We start from the raw sequence: 21,823 nt of genomic DNA on the forward strand, positions 1-21,823 counted from the left end.
AAAAACAAAAAGCTTTAAAGTTATTGTAGAAATACGTGTAATAAAGAAAAAAAACAGATAACATATTACAACAGAGATGCAGAACATTTGAGAGAAGGGATATAGAAGTCTAGGCATCTACAGGTGGTAGAATCTGATGGTGAATGTTACACAGTGTGTAAAGTAGCCACTTAAACCAATCAATAACAGATCATAAGCCTTGTAGATGCCTAGACTTCTATATCTCTTCTCTAAAATGTTCTTCATCTCTGTTGTAATATGTTAATATAAACAGCTCCCTGAAGGGTTAAATCCAGTTCTTGTCTAAAAACAATTTGGACAAACTCAAATATTGTAGAAATAACAATATTCAGTTCACGTTTTTGTAGACAAATCATGTACATAAGCACAAAATATCAGCAATATGGGATATCGTAGCAAATCTGTATAGATTCTTCCAATTCCTACTTTCTGAATCTATGGAGATATGGAGAAATGCAATTATGGAAACAGCAGCGAAACCTGTTACATTACATAGATCAGATTCGTTTTGCTTGAAATTACTTTCTCGGCTTTTAATTTTTTATTATTTTATTTTTATTTTATTTTATTCAGAAAACATACAGTCATACAAAATAAGTATTAAAAACAACAATTTTTTAACATAAAAAGACCAATTAAGTTTTCATAAATTAAAAAGATATAAACATTAAATGTGACAAAAAAATAAAAAATAAATAAGAATTTTAAGTGAGAAAAGAATAATTGTTGACATTTGCGTTTTCCATGGAGGTAATAAATTAAAATAAATAAAAATACCGAATGTACACTCCGAGCCATCCACGCACACACATGAACGCACATATAAAACATACACAAACATATACATTACATATGGCACATATACATAGCATAAACCACTCAAGATGCACATTCAGCAACTATCCCAAATAATCGACCCCATGAAGAAATTTTCTGTACAAATGCAACGTGCAGTTAAAAATGTCTACATCAATACTGAGTCCGTTATAATTTCTACATGTACAACTAATGAATGAATTCGAGGTTTAATTGTTTTTACAAGTTGGTACATAAAAAAGGGAATTTAATCTGGTATAGCGAAGAGGACAACGGAAACCAATATTTTGTAAAAGATACGGCGAATCAACTATATTATTGAGAATTTTGAAAAGAAAAATTAAATCATATGTAGGGCGCCTTTTTTGTAGTGATTCTATATTAAAATTGATCAAAGATGCGCCGTAATCATTTTCAATGTTGCCAAAACGATATTCCAGGCTCCTTATAAATTTCTTTTGAATGTTTTCAATTTGATTAATATATACATTATATTGAGGGGACCATACTAATGAAGCTAATTCGAGTTGACTTCGCACATAAGTATAGTAAAGAAGTTTGAATGTATTTGGTGATGAGAATGGCTTGGAAATTCGTAAGATAAACTCTAGAAGTCTGTACGCCTTATCTACTATTGTATTTATGTGATCTCTAAATAAAAGCTTATCATCCATCAGTACACCCAAATCTCTCGCTTTCATTGAACGATTGACAATTTTCTCAGATAGTTTGTAGTCAAATAGTATACTTTTTTTCTTTCAAGTAAATGACATGACAAGACATTTATCAGAATTCAATAATAACTGTTTGTCCTTGCAATAGCAACAGATTCTATCTAAGTCAGCTTGAAGAACTTTTATGAACATTTTTTTTTTTTTTTAATATGTTTACCTATATCAGTTATTTTATATTGTTTATGAAAATAAAAGATGTTTTATTTATGTTTATATGGTGGACTTGACTCCGAACCATTCTGCCTTTTTACTGGAATAAAAAAATATTATTACGCTCTATGTAGGTACTTGTCGGAGTATCTTTGTTATTATTCTTGTAGTTAGGGTTCAGTGCCAAGCGAGCTCCTGACGTAACTGCGAGCTGTGTAAATCTATTGTGACGGGTTCCCCCAGAAACTCTAGATAAAGTCTTCGAAGAGCCGGGCTACTGAAAAGAGGGCGAGTGCTTTCATCCGTACTGCTAAATCTCCTCCTCCGAGCCCGAATCCTTAAATTATCGGCCTATTAGGTAGAGGGTGAGTGCCCTCACATCTTCCGCTCTCTTTTGTCGGAGTAGCTAATATTACAATGAGAAATATTAATTTCATCTTGACACAGTGAGAAACCGAGACAAGGATGCATTGTAGACCAACATACGAATCAAATAATAATAATACATTTACCTATGATAAGCGCTGTCCATAAAAAATATCAAGGAGGTACCTTTCATATGGACTGGATTTTGCTAAGTGAGAGGATTTGAGTTGGAAACTCATTAAAGATTTTCCGAATGTTTGAATTTACTGTTGACTTATTCTTGTTGTGTTTCGGATCCTATATAATATTTGTGATGATAAACTCTCGTGTCTGTGTCACTAATTGCTCGTCCCAACTCAACACGGGATTTTTAGTCCCATGGAGTTGGAACTTATGTCTCAAATAATGTGTAATAAACTGCCTTTAAGTAAATAAATAAATATCACATTATGTACATTTTGAACAGATCTCAATATAACCACGACAAAGCGTGTTGGGTAGTCGCGTTTCCATGATAATAATTATGTTTTTTAATAATCAACGGACGAGTTTCAACAAACACTAAAGCACATGAATAGGATTCAAATACAATGTGCTCGGTCGAGTCATAAGTGAGTTAGCTACATCCATGGGTCATACATAGCGTGCCACCAAATAACGATGGCCCATAGATAGCGTGTCACTTAACTAGGTACATTCATCTAATTTGATAAATACAGTAAAGCGGGATAAGAAAGGTCACAGAAAAAATAATTCGACACTAAACTATTTATTTAAATAAAACAGATTTATAAATCTGGCGGATTGCGATTCTGTTGTAAGAATCGCAGAACAAAAACAAAAAATGCATTGCATTTTTCAGTTAATATCGCCTTTGAGGTGATATTAACGAAATTAACTCTATGTAAATTATCCTTCTAATAAGGGAATATTTGCGTTCTAACGATTTATTATCAAAATAGATTTTGGAGGCATTTTCAAATAGTGGACCACGTTTAAATTTGCTCAAAAATTCAAAGCGACTTATGGAATCCTGTCAAACAAACCAGGGACCTCTAATCCGGAGTCCGCAACACTACCACAATCTGACTCTAAACCTGAAAATATTTACTTCAAAACTATTTTTAAAGTGATATTATGGAAAAGCGGTATCGTTCAAGATTTTTAATTCTTTTTTTGTTATTTGATTACTTTTTATCATTTCGAAGTCTGTCAAGGAATATTAAAATGATTTTCCCGTATTTTTGAGGTTCTGCGCATATTTCTCATTGGTAAACGGAAGTTTTTAAAACCCGAAAAACAAAAATCATAATAAATAATATGTATAAGACCATTTAATTTCTCATTATGTTTGGTACAAAATATTTTATATTTTATTAAAACTTCAAAAATGGGGTGAAACGTAAATTATTTTATAAATTTATTGAGGCTTCGTGATAATCAATACTGTAAAACATAAAATTGGTTCTTTTTATTGACACGCAGATTATTGGTCAAATCAGAAATATTTTGGCTGGACGCCAAACATTAATCTTGAGTTTTGAGTATTGGAAGCGATACTGTTTAAAGATGGTTTAATGTAGACGTAGCAAGCATCAATTGGATATTATGCCTAATAATAAAATATATACTGAGTACTTTTTTTTGCACCACAAAACAGACCAGGAGGCCCGATTACAATGGTAAATTACAGCACAACACCCAGGTTTGAGAAAAATCACTTCTCACCGGGAATCGAACCCGGAACCTTCCGTTAGTGAGTCAAGCGTCTTGACCACTACACCGCAGAGGCCGCCAACATTTCAATACCAGCCACGAGAAATATTGAAATACACAGGGAAACTGGCAGCACTGAACTTCATTAAACAGCGCAGCGTGACAACATCATCCCACTTATCCTCATTAAAGATTTCCCGACCTTCTCCTGATTCGAAGCTTGATTGGGGTCTTAATAATCACAAACATCGTATCAAAAGGCGTTTGTTTTTTAAACAAAAGAATTTGAGAGTTAAATTAAATCTTAAAATAAATTATAAAACTCATTAAAGAGCATTTTAATGGCTTTTTACATAAAATACCCACTGAAACGCTGTGTAATATAATAAAAAGAAAATATTTACGTTATCACTACAATACTTTTCGGACCATGAGACGCACGTTTTTACTCTGAAAATTCAACCAAAAATAGGGGTGCGTGTTATGGTCCGATGCATCTTAAAATCCAAATCTTTTTTTTAAAATACAAATTGATAGATAAATTTTTGAGGTGCGTCTTATGGTCCGATGCGTCTTGTCGTCCAAAAAATGCGAATTTCGGGTTATGTTCTCGTTTCGGCCGAAATCGAAACTTATACAAATAAAAATTACTTCAAAGCGTCCAAAATAAGGCGCTAATATTGTATAATCTTACGAGTTAAAATAAGTGTAAATAAAATACTCAATGAAATAAAGGGCATAAATTTGATGAGTAAATTTGTTTGTTTTTTGAGCTTTTTGGTTCGTTGTTATGTTATACACATAACATATATGTAAAAGTTTTTCAACGTACGCTCTGGGAACATTAACTTGTTAACTAGGAATTACAAAAAATAAAATATGTAAGATCTTCGAACTACTAACAACAAATCACAAAATCAGTTTAGTTTTTTTTTTCTATGTTAGACAGTGACAATAAATAAACTAATTAAATGGACATAATTTGAATGGACAAACAATCCAATATCTCCAATTGTGATATTTTAAAAATAAATAATAGTAATGTGAAAACTGAAACAAACTGAAGGCCACAGGTCACTCGGCCGAGTCACGAGTCGTAAAATGCACCCGAGTACAACCGAACGTAATCCGACGCATCCCGACCGCAGGTTTCGGTTGAGCCGGCCAATTTTTGGTCCAAACCGCGGCCGAAGCTCGTTTTACTTACCGAAACCGAAACTTAGGAAGGTCTTTTTTATTATATGCCTACACAACATACTTTTTTTGTTGAAATACGAATTGTTGATTTTGTAGTTATTAAGGTTACTTGGAAGAAATTATTGGTCTACAAACCCGACATTTATGGGGAACATAGATCTGCGTGTAAAATAGAACCAGGCGCTATCAGGTAAAAATCCTAAAAAAAGGAAATACAGTTGGGATAATTCGGCCTCATAATGTAGTGGTTGACGTATTCGACTTTTCGCCTACCGTGCTTAAGGTCCTGGGTTACATTCCTGGCAGGTTCGATGTGAAATGGTTTCACACTGTAATATTTCAATGTCCCTCAACTGGTACCTCGAGCGTAAGACTGATCACCTCGCCTTCATGCAACAGACGATAGAGATATGCTGCATTAGGTGTTCCAATGTAGTGGGTCTACGAACCAACGGGTGCGGATAGGTGTACATAATATTACGATTTTTATTTATTTTATTATACCTTCTATGAAAAAAATGTACTAATACCCGTATGCAGAGACAAACCTTAAGGTGAGGAAAGTACATTCTATTGTCTTCATCTTCGGATTATTTTCTGCATTTGAAATTAGAATGTACTTTCCTCACCTTAAGTTTTGTCTCTGCATACGGGTGACAAACCTTAAGGTGAGGAAAGTACATTCTATTGTCTTCACCTTCGGATTATTTTCTGCATTTGAAATTAGAATGTACTTTCCTCACCTTAAGTTTTGTCTCTGCATACGGGTATTAGTCTCTTTTTTTGAAGAGTTACAGTGATTACATTTACCAGATGTGTTAAAGTAGATATTCATTAATCTACTTGCTTACCGTGTCCCCTCCAGGCCAACTAGACTCTCTGATATTGTCTATATTCGTAAATTTAAAACTAATCATCGGAAACATTCTACGATCCCTCGTATATGTGACACATTTAACAAAAAATTAATAGTCTTGATATATTTAACACTCCATACAATATGTACAGAAGAGAATTAATAGGCTTGATTCATGCTCTTCATTCATAATTCATTTAATCATTAAATCAAATGCAATTTTCCACTCTTACTTTCCTTCAATCATCCTTTACCACTCCTTATCAATTTCCTTCTTTTCCTTTCCACTATCTCCTTGTTTTGTCCATATTTATCTTATTTTAATATATAGTATATTTATTATTTATATAGTTTAAACTTCAAGCCGTCGTCGCTTTATTACAGTATTATTAAGTGAATACATATACAGTGGTGCCTCACACAACGAACTTAATTCGTTCCAGGAGCAAGTTCGTTATGCGAAAAGTTCGTTCTGTGAAACGCGTTTTCCCATAACAATACATGTTAAAAAAAATAATTCGTTCTGTAGCATAAAATATGGTAAGATGACATAAAAAAAAGATAAATTTTTTGTTATTATTTTTATTTAGATACATCTAAAAACATAATGAAAAAAACACACATTTTTTAATTTTAAGAAATAATCGAATCTTGCACATCTTCATCCATTTTCCGCTTTTTGGCCGATGGTGCAGTGAAAAACCTGTCCAAAGTCGTTTGTTTCTCTCTTTTCTTCAACATCTGCCGGAAATAACGGACAAGAGTATCGGAGTACAGGTCGTTGATCCTGTTTGCTTCAGCGAAATCCGGATAGTGGGCATTGGTAAACTCCTGAACTGCTTTCCATTTGACCAGGATGTTCTTGATGTCAGCAGTTGGAATTGGTTGATTGTTTGATTGTTGCTCCTCGTTATCAGATGACGCTTCCCTTTGAGCATTGTCCTGTTGTTGGGCCAGAAGTGTTTGGAGCTCTTCAGTTGTCAGCTCTTCTTTGTGTTCCTCAATAAGCTCCTCTACATCCTCTTCAACGATTGCTGCGACACGTGCGTAAGTTAAGCGTACTGCTCAGTGACTAACGACTGCCTGCGCGGAAGGATGCAATAAATCGGCAGTGATCGTGTGAAGTGGGCGACTTCGTTGTGTGAAGCGAAGTTCGTTGTGTGAAGCGAAGTTCGTTGTATGAATCGTGAAATGAACGAAAAGGAAGTTCGTTGTGTGCAGCGTTCGCTGTGCGAGGCGTTCGTTATGCGAGGCACCACTGTAATTGGATGGCAGGCCCTACTATGTATACATTTTATATAGTTTTTTTTTTTTTTTTAATATTCATTTAACCTGTATATCTGTTTGTATTCGAAATAAATAGAATAAAATAAAATAAAATGTCTAGAATTTTACAAAAACATGTACTTTTTATGAAATTTATTTAAAAAAAAGGAAAAATTAAAATTTTCAAAAAATATATGTCGATGAATTTCCAAATTTATAACGCGGTCTATCTAACGAACTTATAAAACAATATGAAGGTAATACGCTTTCATCTGAATCCGAAATATCACTGTTGACATAAAAAGGGAGTGAAATACATATTTTTTAAAACAATGTAAATATATATATTTATATATATATATATATATATATATATATATATATATATATATATATATATATATATATATATATATATATCTAGCGTACATTAACGCAACAGTAAAGGTTCCTAATAACAAGTTGGTGCATAATATTATAATGTATAATGCTATAAAACAGTAATGGCTGACCAGAGCATACATTTAGTGACGTAAATTGATGCATCTGCGCTTATTACTGACGCTGGGCTGCCCTTGGCCTGATTGATTGCAAATGCTCTAAGAACGGTCATTACATTGAGATTGTCAGAAATATCCGATGTAGAAAAATAGTTTGAATAGGTATTCGTTGTCCTGTAAAACCACCATCCAATATTTTATATGTATGTAAATATATCAAATTTCATACAGATGCGCACGCTTATTATAATATCGGAATTCTCCTTGTTCTCTTCTATTATTCATGAAAAACAATACATTTCGTTTCAGTTGAATAACCCACCAACACGTTGTGATATTTGTATTGATGAACACAACACAATATTTTATCTGATAATTTTATTTGCGCGTGGTTAATATTATGATACGTGATAAAAGTGAAAACATTCGACGGTTGGGGCTTTAATTCAATAGGGTTTACATTTTTTTTTATTTGAAATTATTTTATTAACCCTTACAGATTACATCCGTTCAACAAAATAATTTTTATTTTTTAAATTCATTTTCTAAGGTCAATGATAATATTTTTAACATCTTTTGTAAATGTTGTCCGAGTCTTTTGTTTAGTTTCGTCTGGTAGTTTATTGTATAATTTCAGTCCCTGGTTTATTAGTCTCGACTGTCCTTGTCTCGTTTTAGAATGTTGTATATGATAGTGTTCTGATATTCTCGTATTGTGTCCAAGCTTACTACAGTTTTTTACGAGTTTTAGTTATTCGTCTACAATTACATCAGTGGCTAATTTATGAATAAAGTTGAAGGATTCTGGTTGAAAGAGTTCAGTTATATTTAATTGTTTAAATATTATACAATATAACTGTTAAGTTTATATTTAAATAAATAAACAAACTCACTAATGTTAGTAAATATTAGTATTTAACTACTTTTCACGTCTACCGGTTTCGAGACGTACCCGTCATTCGTCGAGACACTCACTATACCAACATGCAGGTACTATAACTATTAATATACGGTGACGGTAAAGGTGATAGTGTATTTTAGTATCTAAATGTTGGTGTAGTGAGTGTCCTGACGAAGAGACGGGTACGTCTCGAAACCGGTAGACATAAAAAGTTGGTAAGTGGTTAAATACTAATATATACTAACATTAATTAAAATGTTTGACCACAAAAGTAATGCTTTGAACATAAATACGAGTAATATAAACAAACTCATGTTATAAATAGCCTAATTGCATCGTGCTATGAATGAGACAGTACATAATTAAGGTTTTTGTGATAGTAGACTGGAAATAGACTTATCATTTTATACACGAAGCAAACATTGTGTGCAAAAGCTTAAGCGAAGCTATTAATAATTTATATAAATACATTCCATGTTTGCATAAAGTTCCGTGTCATATGACGGCAAATTTTTATAATTTTATTGTGAATTATTTTGAAGTGAATTATTATTTCCCGTGAAGTTTTCTTAAAATAAGAGACATTCTAAGCCTTCGAGGTGTTAGATCGGGGATGCGTTAATTTGAAATAATTCGCTAATTCCGCTTGGTTAAGCAGAAAACTCGTCGAATTTAATGTTTCGTGAAAATACACCTACAAGAGTAATCTAAACATCAATAGTAGACTGTCTTTTAATGTGTACCCTCTTCTACCTGAGCTGCGATGAATATTATAAAATAAACCAATACGATACAGAATCGCATATTTATCGCTCTATCTTAGACCCTCCACCAAACTAAGAGTAAACAAAATATGGATAAAAGATAAGAAAGAAACAGAAAACTGTAGGTACTGCAATCCGATGTTTATATTTGATAAACGGTTGTATAAAGACCACCGTCGTGTTGGTTTGGTGTTCAGGGACGCGATTACGATTGGAAGCTAAGGACGTCATACCTTCACCATGACGGTATAGTTGAAGATAAATTCTCCAGAGCGATTACGAAGATACACTACCGACCCCCCACCTTGATGTTTTGGGTAGGTAAAACTATATGTAACAAGGAGACGCGTATGTATGCCACGGTACACGTATCTGCGCACTCAAGTGACATACCTTCATTATGACGTCTTAGTTGAAGGTACATCGGTATCTAACGACGGGTCTACCACCCCACGGTTAACCACTCCAACGTTTAGTAAATTTCAACGTCAAACAAGTCAAATTGAAATCTGACATAACTGTCAGTTTTGAATCCGAAAGACTAGTTGCAGTCGCTGGACTGGCTAGATGCTTCCCACCACATTTATGTTGAAAAAATAAAAATTTTGTTTTTATATTTTTCCATCAGTTTTATTATCTACCTGAATGTACGTGTCGAGATGTCAAAAGAGCCGGCTTTGTAATACCTCGGAAGATAAATACAGGCGATCGTTAAGCATACTGTCTTGGCAATTGTCAAAGTCATATAAAAACCATGTTCAAGCGAGAATTTCTGGCTTGAATTAGGATTTATTGGAGTTTATAATCGCTTTGAAGTGGATACGTTTTATCACAGAAGCCTATTGAAAATATAAATGAGAACCATTTTAAATTTTAATTATGTTAGAAACGCGGACTATATTTTCGGAGTCATTCATTGGTTGGATTCGATCATATGATGTCGAGACAAGTCGGTAGAACATAAAGAGGTAGATAGAGGAAGTAATGTTTAATATACCGTCTCGGTATGTACCGATGAAGATAGCCTTTATAATCAAGGCCCCAGTTTGGGGACCTAGCAACAAGACTTCACAATAGGTACACATTACATAGTATCTCTTATCTCTAGTAAAGGTTTACAGTGCTATTGGAATCTTTTTTGTTTTGCTGGTTCACTACGCGATTAAGCCATATTTTTTTACATATTCGATGCCAAAAATAGAACATAATAACTAAGCAGGCAAATATAACTCATGTTGCATTTTGACGGTTTTTACTTTTTACAGAATGTACCAAATACAATATGGGTGTGGTATGGGCAGTGGGAGAATCCAGAAGTCAATGAAAATGAACTCGTGATGTCACTTCATATTTGCATACGCGGCATTTTGTTTAATTACTATAAGACACATTGAAAACAAGATCGTTAAAATGGCTCCATTAATTATTCTTGGTTTAAACACACTCAATTACAGTTACATACTAATATTGATATAAACTTCTCGGATTTCCACGCCGCAAAATGAATGCTGATGAACATGTTGCGAAAAGTTTGCAACAGTGGAGAAGTTCAGTGCTACGGGAAATCAGATGCAAAAAAAAGTTTTCTTACACGCGGTAAAAATTAGAGCATTCGATTGTACGGCGAAGTTTCTCGAAAATGCACGATAAAATTAATAAAAATGAACTACTTAACAAGTTCTTAAGAATAATTTTGTGATAAAGTGTTTCGATAGATTTCCGGTTTTACGGAAGCTAACTCACCAGTCATCAGAACTCTCCGACTAGAACCCGTGGCGTCACCGAGAGAATAATTTTAAAGTTACAAAACTTTAAAAAATCATAGCGCTGATGATACAATGCATAAAAAAAGTGATCCAGTGACTAGAGTCACGGACTCAAGAATCAAAGGTCCGTGTTTCGAATTCCACTGTACCCCAACTTGATTCCCATTTCCTAATAGTGAGTTATTTACAATTCGTTGAAAATATTTGGGTAAATCACAAGAACGCAAATATTTAACTTTCTTTTAAAAAATAATTGAAAATAAAAAAATTGGCTTAGTTTGATAGTCTATTAGCAAATATTTTTTTTTTTCAAAAACCACCGAACTTCCTCGATCACAAACTTTTTTCTTTCATCACAAAATATATTAAAAATCTTAAAATAGTAAGTGTGAAGTTTGTAATATTTAGGAGAAATCGGTATTACAAAATTAAATCCATTTAAATACATTTTAAACCCTTAATTTAAATTAAAAGAAGCTCTGCAGAAAGCAATCAGGCACAGAAACTTCAACTAAAATAAAAGCTCAGTGGTGAGATTAATGAATAATTAATTCTGCGCAACGCGAATGTAAATCGCTTTTTAATTAAAAATTACTTTATTTATTCACATATTACTTAAATAGATAATTAAATTCTATCAAGATTAAAATTTCGAGAATCTCGGATTTGATTCCCCATATGTTTGACAAGAAATTAGTTTTCAAAACTGCCCATGAATTGTAGAAATCGGAAAAGGATGCGTGAATTTTTAAATGATTTTCCTACGTGAAAAGTGTTCTTTTTTAATGTTACGTTATACATTTTAAAAAATTACAATTCGATTCAAACTAAATGTAAATTAATGGAGTTACACCTAAATGGTAGTTTCAAAATAACAGAGACAACATAATTATAATTTAACTAGCTGACCCGACAGACGTTGTCCTGCCTGAACGTTGGCTTGCCTTGGAAAAATACTTTTTATTGATAAGTAGGTACCTGGGTACTTGCTTGTGACTTAATTCCAAAACTAAAAATTGTAAATATTTAAATATTAAATTTAAATAGGTACTTTTTTATGGTTGAATTCCAAAACATAAAATAAATATTTTTTCAAATATGGCATTCTTTTTGCAAACGTCAAACTCCGGTCTGTTCATCAACTGAGGGGTGTACTTATGTAAGAATACGATTTTTATTTATTTTTTTAATTTTATACAATTTTAGTATTACCAAAAATCTAGTAAAAAGAAATAAATGGGTAGAAATTATAAAGAATTTAAGGACATAATCTGATTGAGATCCACAAAAAACGAATGCTGTATGTAAACATTCAAAAACAAACGTTTTATATACACAAAAAAACAACATCTTTCCATTTTTTTTGTAAATGCATTCGCAAAAGATCTATATTTCTCTAAAAACCGCACGTAAATCGGTTAAGCCGTTTAGAAGGAGTTCAGTGACATCAAACGTACAGAGGAATTATATATATAAAGATATTAAAATCGAACACTGATTTGAGTTGACTTAAAACCGTTTATTTTATTTTTTAAATTTTGGAAATTGTTTCACCTTATTGGGGCATTTTCAAACAAATGTGATGATAACATGGACTAAAGGTCGTTTTATAGTTAAATAATTCTAGGTACTTAAGTAATAATAAATTTAATGTATTAAGTTCAGCATGTACAGTGATTATAATCAAGGGAAAAACCAATAGTAAGGGTAAAGCCAGGTAATAGTAAAATAGTAAATAGTAGGAGAACGTAGTAGTTGCCGTTTAGTAAAAGGAAATTTATATACTTATATTTGTGCTCATACTAAAGTAAGCATTTATTGACATGTTTTGTGAAATAATTCATGAATCAATAAACCTTTAGATAATTACTGTGGTAATTATATTAATAATATTACGATAAGTTAGAGTGTTCTGTGATTTAAGTACATAATTCAAATATTATCATAAATGAATTTTTATATTCTTTATTTTTCTTTTTCAAAAACGCATCTTTTGAAATTGCCCTATTTTATTGTCCGAATCTTGTTTTTGTGCTTAAAATAAAAAAAAACGATTTTAAGTATACTCAAACAGTGTTTGATTTTAATGTTAAAATTATAATATGGAGTTCTACAAAATAAACACCAAGTCAATAACAACATAATCAAATGGAGCAATGTTCCATCTGCCACGAGGTGAACTCACGTGACAAGTGTATATCAGGCATGGGCAAACTTGTTCTAGTCTGGGCCAGATTTCCAATTTTCCTTCGAGTTAAGGGCCGGAATATCAAAATAACCATCCACACACAAAACATGTATATAGGTTCTAGTAGTAAGCGATATAATTAAAAAATACAGTAAATATATCAAAATTCAAAATACGTAGCATGATGCACTCTGGATTAAAATCATTTGCTTGATAAATAACCGCAATCCTAGTCCAGTAAAATCATATTTAACATTACATATACTGACGCAATATGCATGGAAATTATTGCAGCGATCCAAGTGCATTTATTAATTTCCTCTAAAATCGTATTTCACGCTCCACATGGTTACGCACTCTGGATTGAAATCTTATTCGTGTTCCGATTGTAGTTATTTAAGTTTTCGAAAATCATTTTTAACACATACCTACTGACGCACTCTGGATAGAAATTATTCTAGTGTTCTGAGTGCATTTATTAATTTCCTCTAAAATCGAATTCAACGCTTCACATGCTTACACCCACTATGGATTAAAATAATTTTCGTGTTTCGATTTTAGTAATTTAGGAAGACAAAAATCATACTTAACAAGACACATTCTGCCGCACTCTGAATTGAAATTTTTCTGATGCAATAACTGTATTTTTGTTTAATTGAGTTTGACGCTTTAGATGCTTACACATTCTGGATTTCTTTTTTTCACTGTTCTTGAACATTCTTGTTTTCCAATGACTGTTCATAATTTTTTCGGGTTTCAGTTTATTTTCTTCAAAGTAAATACACTAATATACATTTTTAAAGTAAAAATTTAAATTAAGTAATTGTACAAAAATAAATAAATAACAAAATTACACACTGTATATTATGTAATAAGTAATAATTATACACGGGATATTACAGTACAGTTACGAATATTATACTAATCTCTCACTTTCTCGCAAGCGCGAAAAGCCAAAATCTATAAACCTACACAAAATACCGACAATCAATGAGAACTTAGAATAAATAAAAGAAAATCAAATTACATAAATAAAATTTTAAAAAACATTATTATTCCAAATTTCGCCTCTATATCTGATTCGTTTTTAATTTTCTGGTTCGAATACCAAGGAAAATATGTCATGACTGATTTTACTAACAATAATTGTATTTGTTTCAGCCGATGTCCTTGCTTTTGCAAACATTAAAAACAGTAACAAAAACACTTTTTTTTCGAATTATTCTTCTTCATACCATTATAATTCATAGTTTTTTTTCTTCTTCTTTCAAAATATCTAATAATGTTATCCTATTAAATATAGTAAGCAAAGGTACATTTCATAAGAGAGACTTCGGCTTAATAAACTAAAAATTAAAAATGCGTACGTGGGTTTTTAATTATATAACACAATATAGTGAAATCTAATTAATTATCTCGGTATGACACGAATACGCAAAAAAATAATTCGATATAAATACCTACGTCTTAATATTTTGATTTACGGTTTTCTTTTTAAGTCATTCACTAGTTCTAGCATTTCACATCGAAGAAAATGGAGACGAGTGTACTTACAGTCACGAGTGAAAGATAATTTTATGAGTTAACCGATTCGTGAATATTAAAAATAATCTTCGATACGATTAATCAGATATGGCCAATCGCCAATAACTGATCTTAAGATTACGATAAGATAATACAAGTAAACACATTTGAATTCACAAGCTTAAAAAAACAAAATTACTCAGGATTTTGAAGTGGGTTTTTAAACCTAAACATAGGACAAAGTATTAAAAAAAAAAAAAAACAATTTAAGGTATAGAGTATACTTAGACTAGTATCGGATGTAAAAAAATATAAAATACAAAAAAAAACAAATACAATCATACTGAAGCATAAATAATACAGATTGTCAGTTAAAAGTAATGTGATATTCACATTCAGAAAAGCAAGTATTGTTAAATTTTGTGAATTAACACACACACCCTTTCCGTACTTAATGGTGCATAGGGAACTATATAGGTACACCAAGCTCAGAGTTTTTTGATAAATTTTATTACATGAAGGTATATGATCAGTCGCTTCGGATGCCAGTCCAGGATCCATGAAATATTGTGTAACACTTTTTAATATAAATAATTTATGTAAAACATGCTGAGAATTGAACCCGAGACCTCTTGCATGGTAGTCAAACGCGCTGACTGTTAGACCAAGATGGGGACTTGTAAATTTACTCTTTGAGAAAACCTTTATTAAGATCTAAATGTTTGCAACAAAGAGGGAAAACATTTTTGTAACATGAAAAATCTAGCCTGTCTACGAACATTTGGACATACTCAAAACATTATTCGTAAAACCTTTATTTCCTACACCAAAAAGAAAAGCTCGTTCGCAACGGTAAAAGCATTATGTATTTATACGGATAAGTGGTGAACTAAAAAGCTCCGAAACATATTAATTCCTATTATGTAAGTTTAAAACGGAACAAATACATTTTATTTTAATTATGTATACTACTTATCACCATCATCACTCGCTTTTCGCACCTAATGTTGCATAGGGAACTGCATTGGTACATAAATCGCAGCGTATCCTGATCATTTTTGTTAGATGAAGGTAAGATGACCAGTCTTACTTTCAGGTGCCAGTGCAGGGACTATAAAATATTCCAGTATAAAAACACATTTTTAAATAAATATTTCATGTCAACCATGTCGGTAATCGAACCCAAGACCTCTTAGACGGTAGGCAAATGCGCTGACGAAAATCCGATATGAAAAAGATTTTATTGCTCTGCGTTTTATTCCTCAGATTTTAAAGTTTTACTTTCACTTTTAAAAAATAACATAGAGGTGTCAGTAGGTAATTTATGTGCCACCCCTTTTTAAACTGTTTTTAAATTTTTTTATTGTTATCGACAACTATAAGCAGGAGTATGAGTAACTCAGGACGGGTGAATACGGTCTGGTGCATAGGAAATCAGGACCAGTGCGTAACTATTTTTTCGTCTATGTTTTTGGAAGCGTCTGGTATTATAATTTTTCTTTAATTATCTATTCAATCGAAAATTCTGTGTGAAAATTTTAATATTCATATAAAATTGTTTTTGAAACATGTTTAATTACAGATCACTAACGAGATACATAAAATTTGCATACAAATATACACATTTTCCTACGAAAAATTCGATTTTACTTTATAGACAGTTAAACAAAAAACTATTCAAGAGGAAACGTGGCCTGACTTTTCTTCATACAAACGTATTCCCGTTTTTTCTCCCTGGATTATGGCACTAGAGCGGTGATTTTTTTACACACTATAGATATTTACCATTAGCGTGTCTCGGTGGTTTTGCTTTCTTTGATACATCGTTTATTATGGGAGCTAGGACCATCCAAACACCAATAAAAGCGCCCAGCTTTATCTGCCGTCTTCGGACGTACGGTATGCAAATATGATAAATAATGTTGAAAAACGGAAAAGGTACCGTCACATAAAATTTTATTCTGATACGGAAAAAGGGACAACAAAACCGATTTTGTCGATTTTAGGCTAGGCATAATTAGTCCGACATGAAGTTGTCTTTTTCGCACAATGTCAGGGAGGCATCTGCGAGAGAGTGACAAAAATACTATGTTCAAATACTTATTCATCAAATTTCTCATTTCTTAGTCACAGCATTTGCTCTTAACTTCCCATTGTAATCGGGGCCCAGCTCGGTAATGAGTACCTACGAATGTTGTTATTATTTAATATGATTTAATGAATAAAGGAAATGGTTTCACTGAATATGATTTAATCTTTAAATTATACATTTATATAATATATATTTAAACAGGTACGTTTCCTTGTTATGCTTATTGTTTAAGTTTCGCTATTTTTAGAAATATTTTTTTATTATATTAATTTTTAAGCGAGCAGCTTAAAGCTGATATACTTTAATCTTTTTAAACGAAGGTTAGTTGTTAGCGCACTTTAACTTTTCCGAAACAAATCTAGTCCATTTTTTAACCCATTGAGACTACACATTGAGATCAGCTCTTGTGGCAGCTTATTCCAACCATCAACAACCCTATTTATTCAACTATTTTAAACCTAAAATATTACACAAACATCATAAATTGTAAATAATAAAAATAAAAAAACAATGCATATTTTACTTAACAAATAGAAATGTATATGAACACACTTTTTTGTTTATTCATAAAGCGATTAGATTAATTTAAAAAATATTTATATTGTATTATAAAATTATGAACCTTTATAAATATTTTAAATACCAAGCTTTTCCAAACCGTTAAACTGTATTTCTATAAATTGAATATCTTTAAGTTTTATTTGTTTATTTAGCTGTTTATTTTTTATATCTGATACAGCATTTGCTCTCTCTTACTACTTACTCTCATTTCTTTATATTTTTCTAAACTATATTTCTTACTACTGTACTTTCTATTATTTCTTTATACTGTATTTCTTGAACTTTATGTTGTGTCTGTATAATACTTGTTTTATACGATTTACATATATGCAAAAGCCTTATTGGCGTGAAAGTTAGTAAAAATAAATAAAATAATATAATAAGAAATGTATTTGCGTGCATGTATTTTCCTTGCACTTGTGCACAATAAATAAAGTGGAAATGAATGTATCGCCACTCACCAGGCATGAAGTGCAGCAGGATCGCCGTGACGGGGTAGAGCGAGGGGCTGTACGTGATGTCGGGGCACGCGTAGCCCAGCACGGACACCACGCGGTCCGCCACGGCGCGCCCCTTGCGCGTCAGGTGGTAGCCCAGGCAGTGCGTGGACTCCACGAAGGGAGGCAGCATGATCGGCTTGTCGGGCAACTCCGTCGTGCCGAAAACCTGCGGATACAATACATAAATACTATAAAATATGTCTGAGGCAACGACTTCCTAAATATTCACGATTTTTAATTATTTTATTCGTCAAAATAAAATCATTGAAAACCGATAATAGATTATAAAATTAATCAAAAAAATTTCCTTCCTCTAAACAACTTATTAAAATAACTATATTTTTTTCTAACTTTATTTAACAAACTTTATAGCATTTATTTTATGCATACACTTTGATATAATGTTACCCGAAATTAATGTCGTTTTTAAAATAAAAAATTCAAATATTCATATTTTCTTTATTTTATAAATTTAATTACAACATATTTTTTCCTTCGTTCTTTATGACCTTCTTCCATATTTCTGGTAACATTTTAATGCCTTTTTCAAAAAAAATAATGGGCTTTGACTCGAAATATTCAGTTATGCCCTTTTTTCATAGTGTACATAACCGAGTATCGAACGCAACTACACTGGCTCAGTATCAGGCATAGAAGAACCATTCACATTCTATCACTTCTTCGCAATATTTTAAATAATCCCACTTCGCCTGTTTATCTGAGAGTGCTCTTCTAACCTCTTTCACAACACGGACTATCTCTTCGTTCTAGTAACGAGAGAACCCTTTTAATACTCTGTCATCGCTCTAATTTTCTTGCCTCCTCTTTCACAGTAGTAGCCGCTCGATCCTGGAATAATCTACCCACTAATGTTACAGACGCCCCTTCTTTATTTACATTTAAGTCGAGATTGAAATGCCACTATCTAAATATTTAAATTGTTCCTTTATCCGTCCCCTCTCCTCTCTTCATAGTACAGTGTTAATTTTTTAAATATTTTTATTTTGTTAATCTTTGTTTTTAATTTTTGTATAAAATTGTAAGATTCAATATGTCCATGTATTTGTAATTTTCTCAAACTACGGTTTGGGTAGGTAGGAAGAAATTGCATTGAGGCAATATGCCCGCCCTTATATGTATATATATTGTATACGTATATAAAGTGTTAAATAAATATTTTTTTCTTCTAAGAAATGTTGCATAGAACGAAACAGGTGGTAGTCCGAAGGAGCAATGTCCGGAGACTATGGTGGATGTCTAACAATATTCCATCCGAGACTTTTGTGATGTTTGCCGTGTGTGGCAAGCGAGCGGGCTAGGTGCTTGTCACTTAGTTCATATGGTATCCATTCACCCTGTCTCCACACTTTTCCGATTTTTTTAACACTTCGTTGAACACTTGACCATGAATATCCGAGTGTGCTCGCAATTTTTTCGATAGAATGAGTTGGATTGTTTTCAATTTCAGTAGCCGATATAACTTGATCCATTTCAGTGTCTTCCACTTCTAGGGATATTCTTCAAGTTGAAATTTTAAAATTTATTTACTCTCGCTTTAAAATCAACTACTCTGGAGTTGCTCCGTGTAAATCCGCTGGCGATAACATTTTTTTAAGACCGTATGTAACGAAAAACATTTTTTTTAAATATATTTTTTTTTTGCAACTGGAGTCATACGAAGTAGCTCTACATAAGTATATACGGTAATGTGTTTTGACGCTGTCCGGTTGAGTTTCGATAAAAATTGGCGCCTCGATATTCAAGAAGAAGAAAACATATGTAAATAGATAAGATAGATATTAAAATAGATATTTTATTTTATTTCATTTAACAAAATTACGGACAATGTTCATATTTAAACAAATCATATAACGAAAAAAATAAACAATAATAATACAGTAACAAATAATAGAAGCAATACAACAAAGAAAAGCAAAGACAAGTTAAGTGGAAGTGTACCAAGTATTTTAAAATTAATAACTGATATGTAAATATAAGTTATTACATCATTACAATGGAATTCCATCAAGAATTGACAATAAATCATTTAAATCAAACAAGTTAATGCATTAGACAGGCATTATGGAATCCAGGTTAATTTTACAAATATACAGTAAATTTATTGGGAATATTTTTTCAGTTTATTTGTAAAAAAAAACAATTTACAATCAAAATAATTAAGATCTTGATTTTTATTTGTAAATCTAATCATTTTGGGTAGAGGCGCATGGAAACAATAATTAGTCTTATGATGACCGAGGAACAGAATTTCATTATTTCTGAGTCTACGTGAAGGAACATTAAGATATATTTGTTGAAGAATAGTCGGGACATCAAATAAACTATTAAGTATTATAAACGTTAAAATTAAATCGGCGTTGTGAGAGACTGGATATATTATGGAAAAGTTATATGTCGGTATAGTTAAAGTTATCTCTTGTGATTCCTAGTTTGTACGCAATTTTTCTTATAAATTTATACTGAACTGATTCGATGCGATTTATATGAGTAACATATGAATAAGACCATATTACGGAGGCGTATTCAAGAATGGGACGAACCAATTAGTAGTTAAGTGTTTTTAGAGTTAGAATGTTTTTAATCGGATGTAGCTCTATTAACAAATCCAAATAATTTAAGAGATTTGTTAATGATATAGTCAATGTGTTCATGAAAATTTTGTTTTTTGTCTTGAATCACCCCGAGATCTCTTATTGAAGTTACAAGGGAAAGAATTTGGTCATTAATATTGTTTTTATATCTACGGTAATAAATTATTTTGCATTTGTTGATATTTAATTCAAGGTTATTTATTTTGCACCAGTCATGAAAAGAATCAATATCATCTAGTAGAGCAAGACAGTCACTAACATCTTTAATTACTTTAAGGATCATATTATCGTCAGCAAAAAGCCAGAATGTTGTGGTAGAGAACGCACTAACAACATAATCAACAAATAAATAAAAAAGAAGAGGGGCTAAATGAGCACCTTGCGGTACACCCGAAGTAACCATAAAACTATTTGAGGTGAAATTATCAATCATGACACTTTGTTTTCTTTGGAAGAGATAGGATTTTAAATACAACTCCTGTTGTAACGGGTCTCTAATGCCAAGAGCATAAAGTTTAGAGTATAGAATTTTATGATAGACTTTGTCGAAGGCTTAGGAAAAGTCAGTATAGAGTACATAAACTTGAAGATTGTTTTCAAATGCTCTAAAAATTCAGAAAATGAAAGTAGATTTGTAGTTGTCGACTTAGCAGTCCTAAATGCATGCTGTTCCTCGATCAGTACATTCTTAAAAACGGGAGTTATTTCATTTGTAATAATAGCTTCAAATATGTTCGAAGTAGGAGGAATCTTAGAAATGGATCTATAATTCGCGATATCAGATCTATCGCCGTTCTTAAAAATTGGTCTAATAAAGGATATTTTCCAAATATCAGGAAACATGCCAGATGTCAATGACAAATTAAACAATGATTTAGCAAAAGCAAGTTTACAGTTTGTTAGTTTAATAAAAAAGCAAAAAGTAAATCGATACTAATAATAATAAATAAAAATAACATATGTATTTAATAAATAAGTAAATTTGAAATATATTTTTTCAAATGAGAAAATAAAAAAACAACTTACGTAATAATATTGAAGAAGGTACAAACATAAACATGAATATACGATTTCAATGACATACAGGCGTATTACTAACGCCTATATATATTTTATATTTAGTATAGGAAAGATGAAAAATGTCTGCGTGACCGGAGGGAACGGTATTGTAATAACGACATGCTCTATAGAAAAAATCATTCTTTCCTGAATTTGTCCTGGGTATCGGCAAATTGAATGTGGTTTGGAAGGTTGTCCTGTTGGGCACAAGATATTCTAAAGAACTTATAATTG

The 21,823-nt window shown here is 31.9% G+C and overlaps 1 protein-coding gene across 10 annotated transcripts in view; it reads right to left on the reverse strand.

The window, feature by feature from the left end:
- Positions 1 to 21,823, reverse strand: part of sky (GTPase-activating protein skywalker) — a 100,563-nt gene that overhangs the window by 63,618 nt on the left and 15,122 nt on the right. For all 10 annotated transcript variants that reach the window (XM_088242613.1, XM_088242608.1, XM_088242609.1 and 7 more), the window contains one exon: positions 17,880 to 18,084. In XM_088242613.1, the coding sequence (XP_088098739.1) occupies positions 17,880 to 18,084 (205 nt within the window). The remainder of the gene's footprint in view (positions 1 to 17,879; positions 18,085 to 21,823) is intronic.

This window comes from Micrasema longulum, unplaced genomic scaffold (assembly GCF_059751315.1).
Source record: "Micrasema longulum isolate JH-2025_06_02 unplaced genomic scaffold, ASM5975131v1 h1tg000147l, whole genome shotgun sequence".
Classification (NCBI taxonomy): domain Eukaryota; kingdom Metazoa; phylum Arthropoda; class Insecta; order Trichoptera; family Brachycentridae; genus Micrasema; species Micrasema longulum.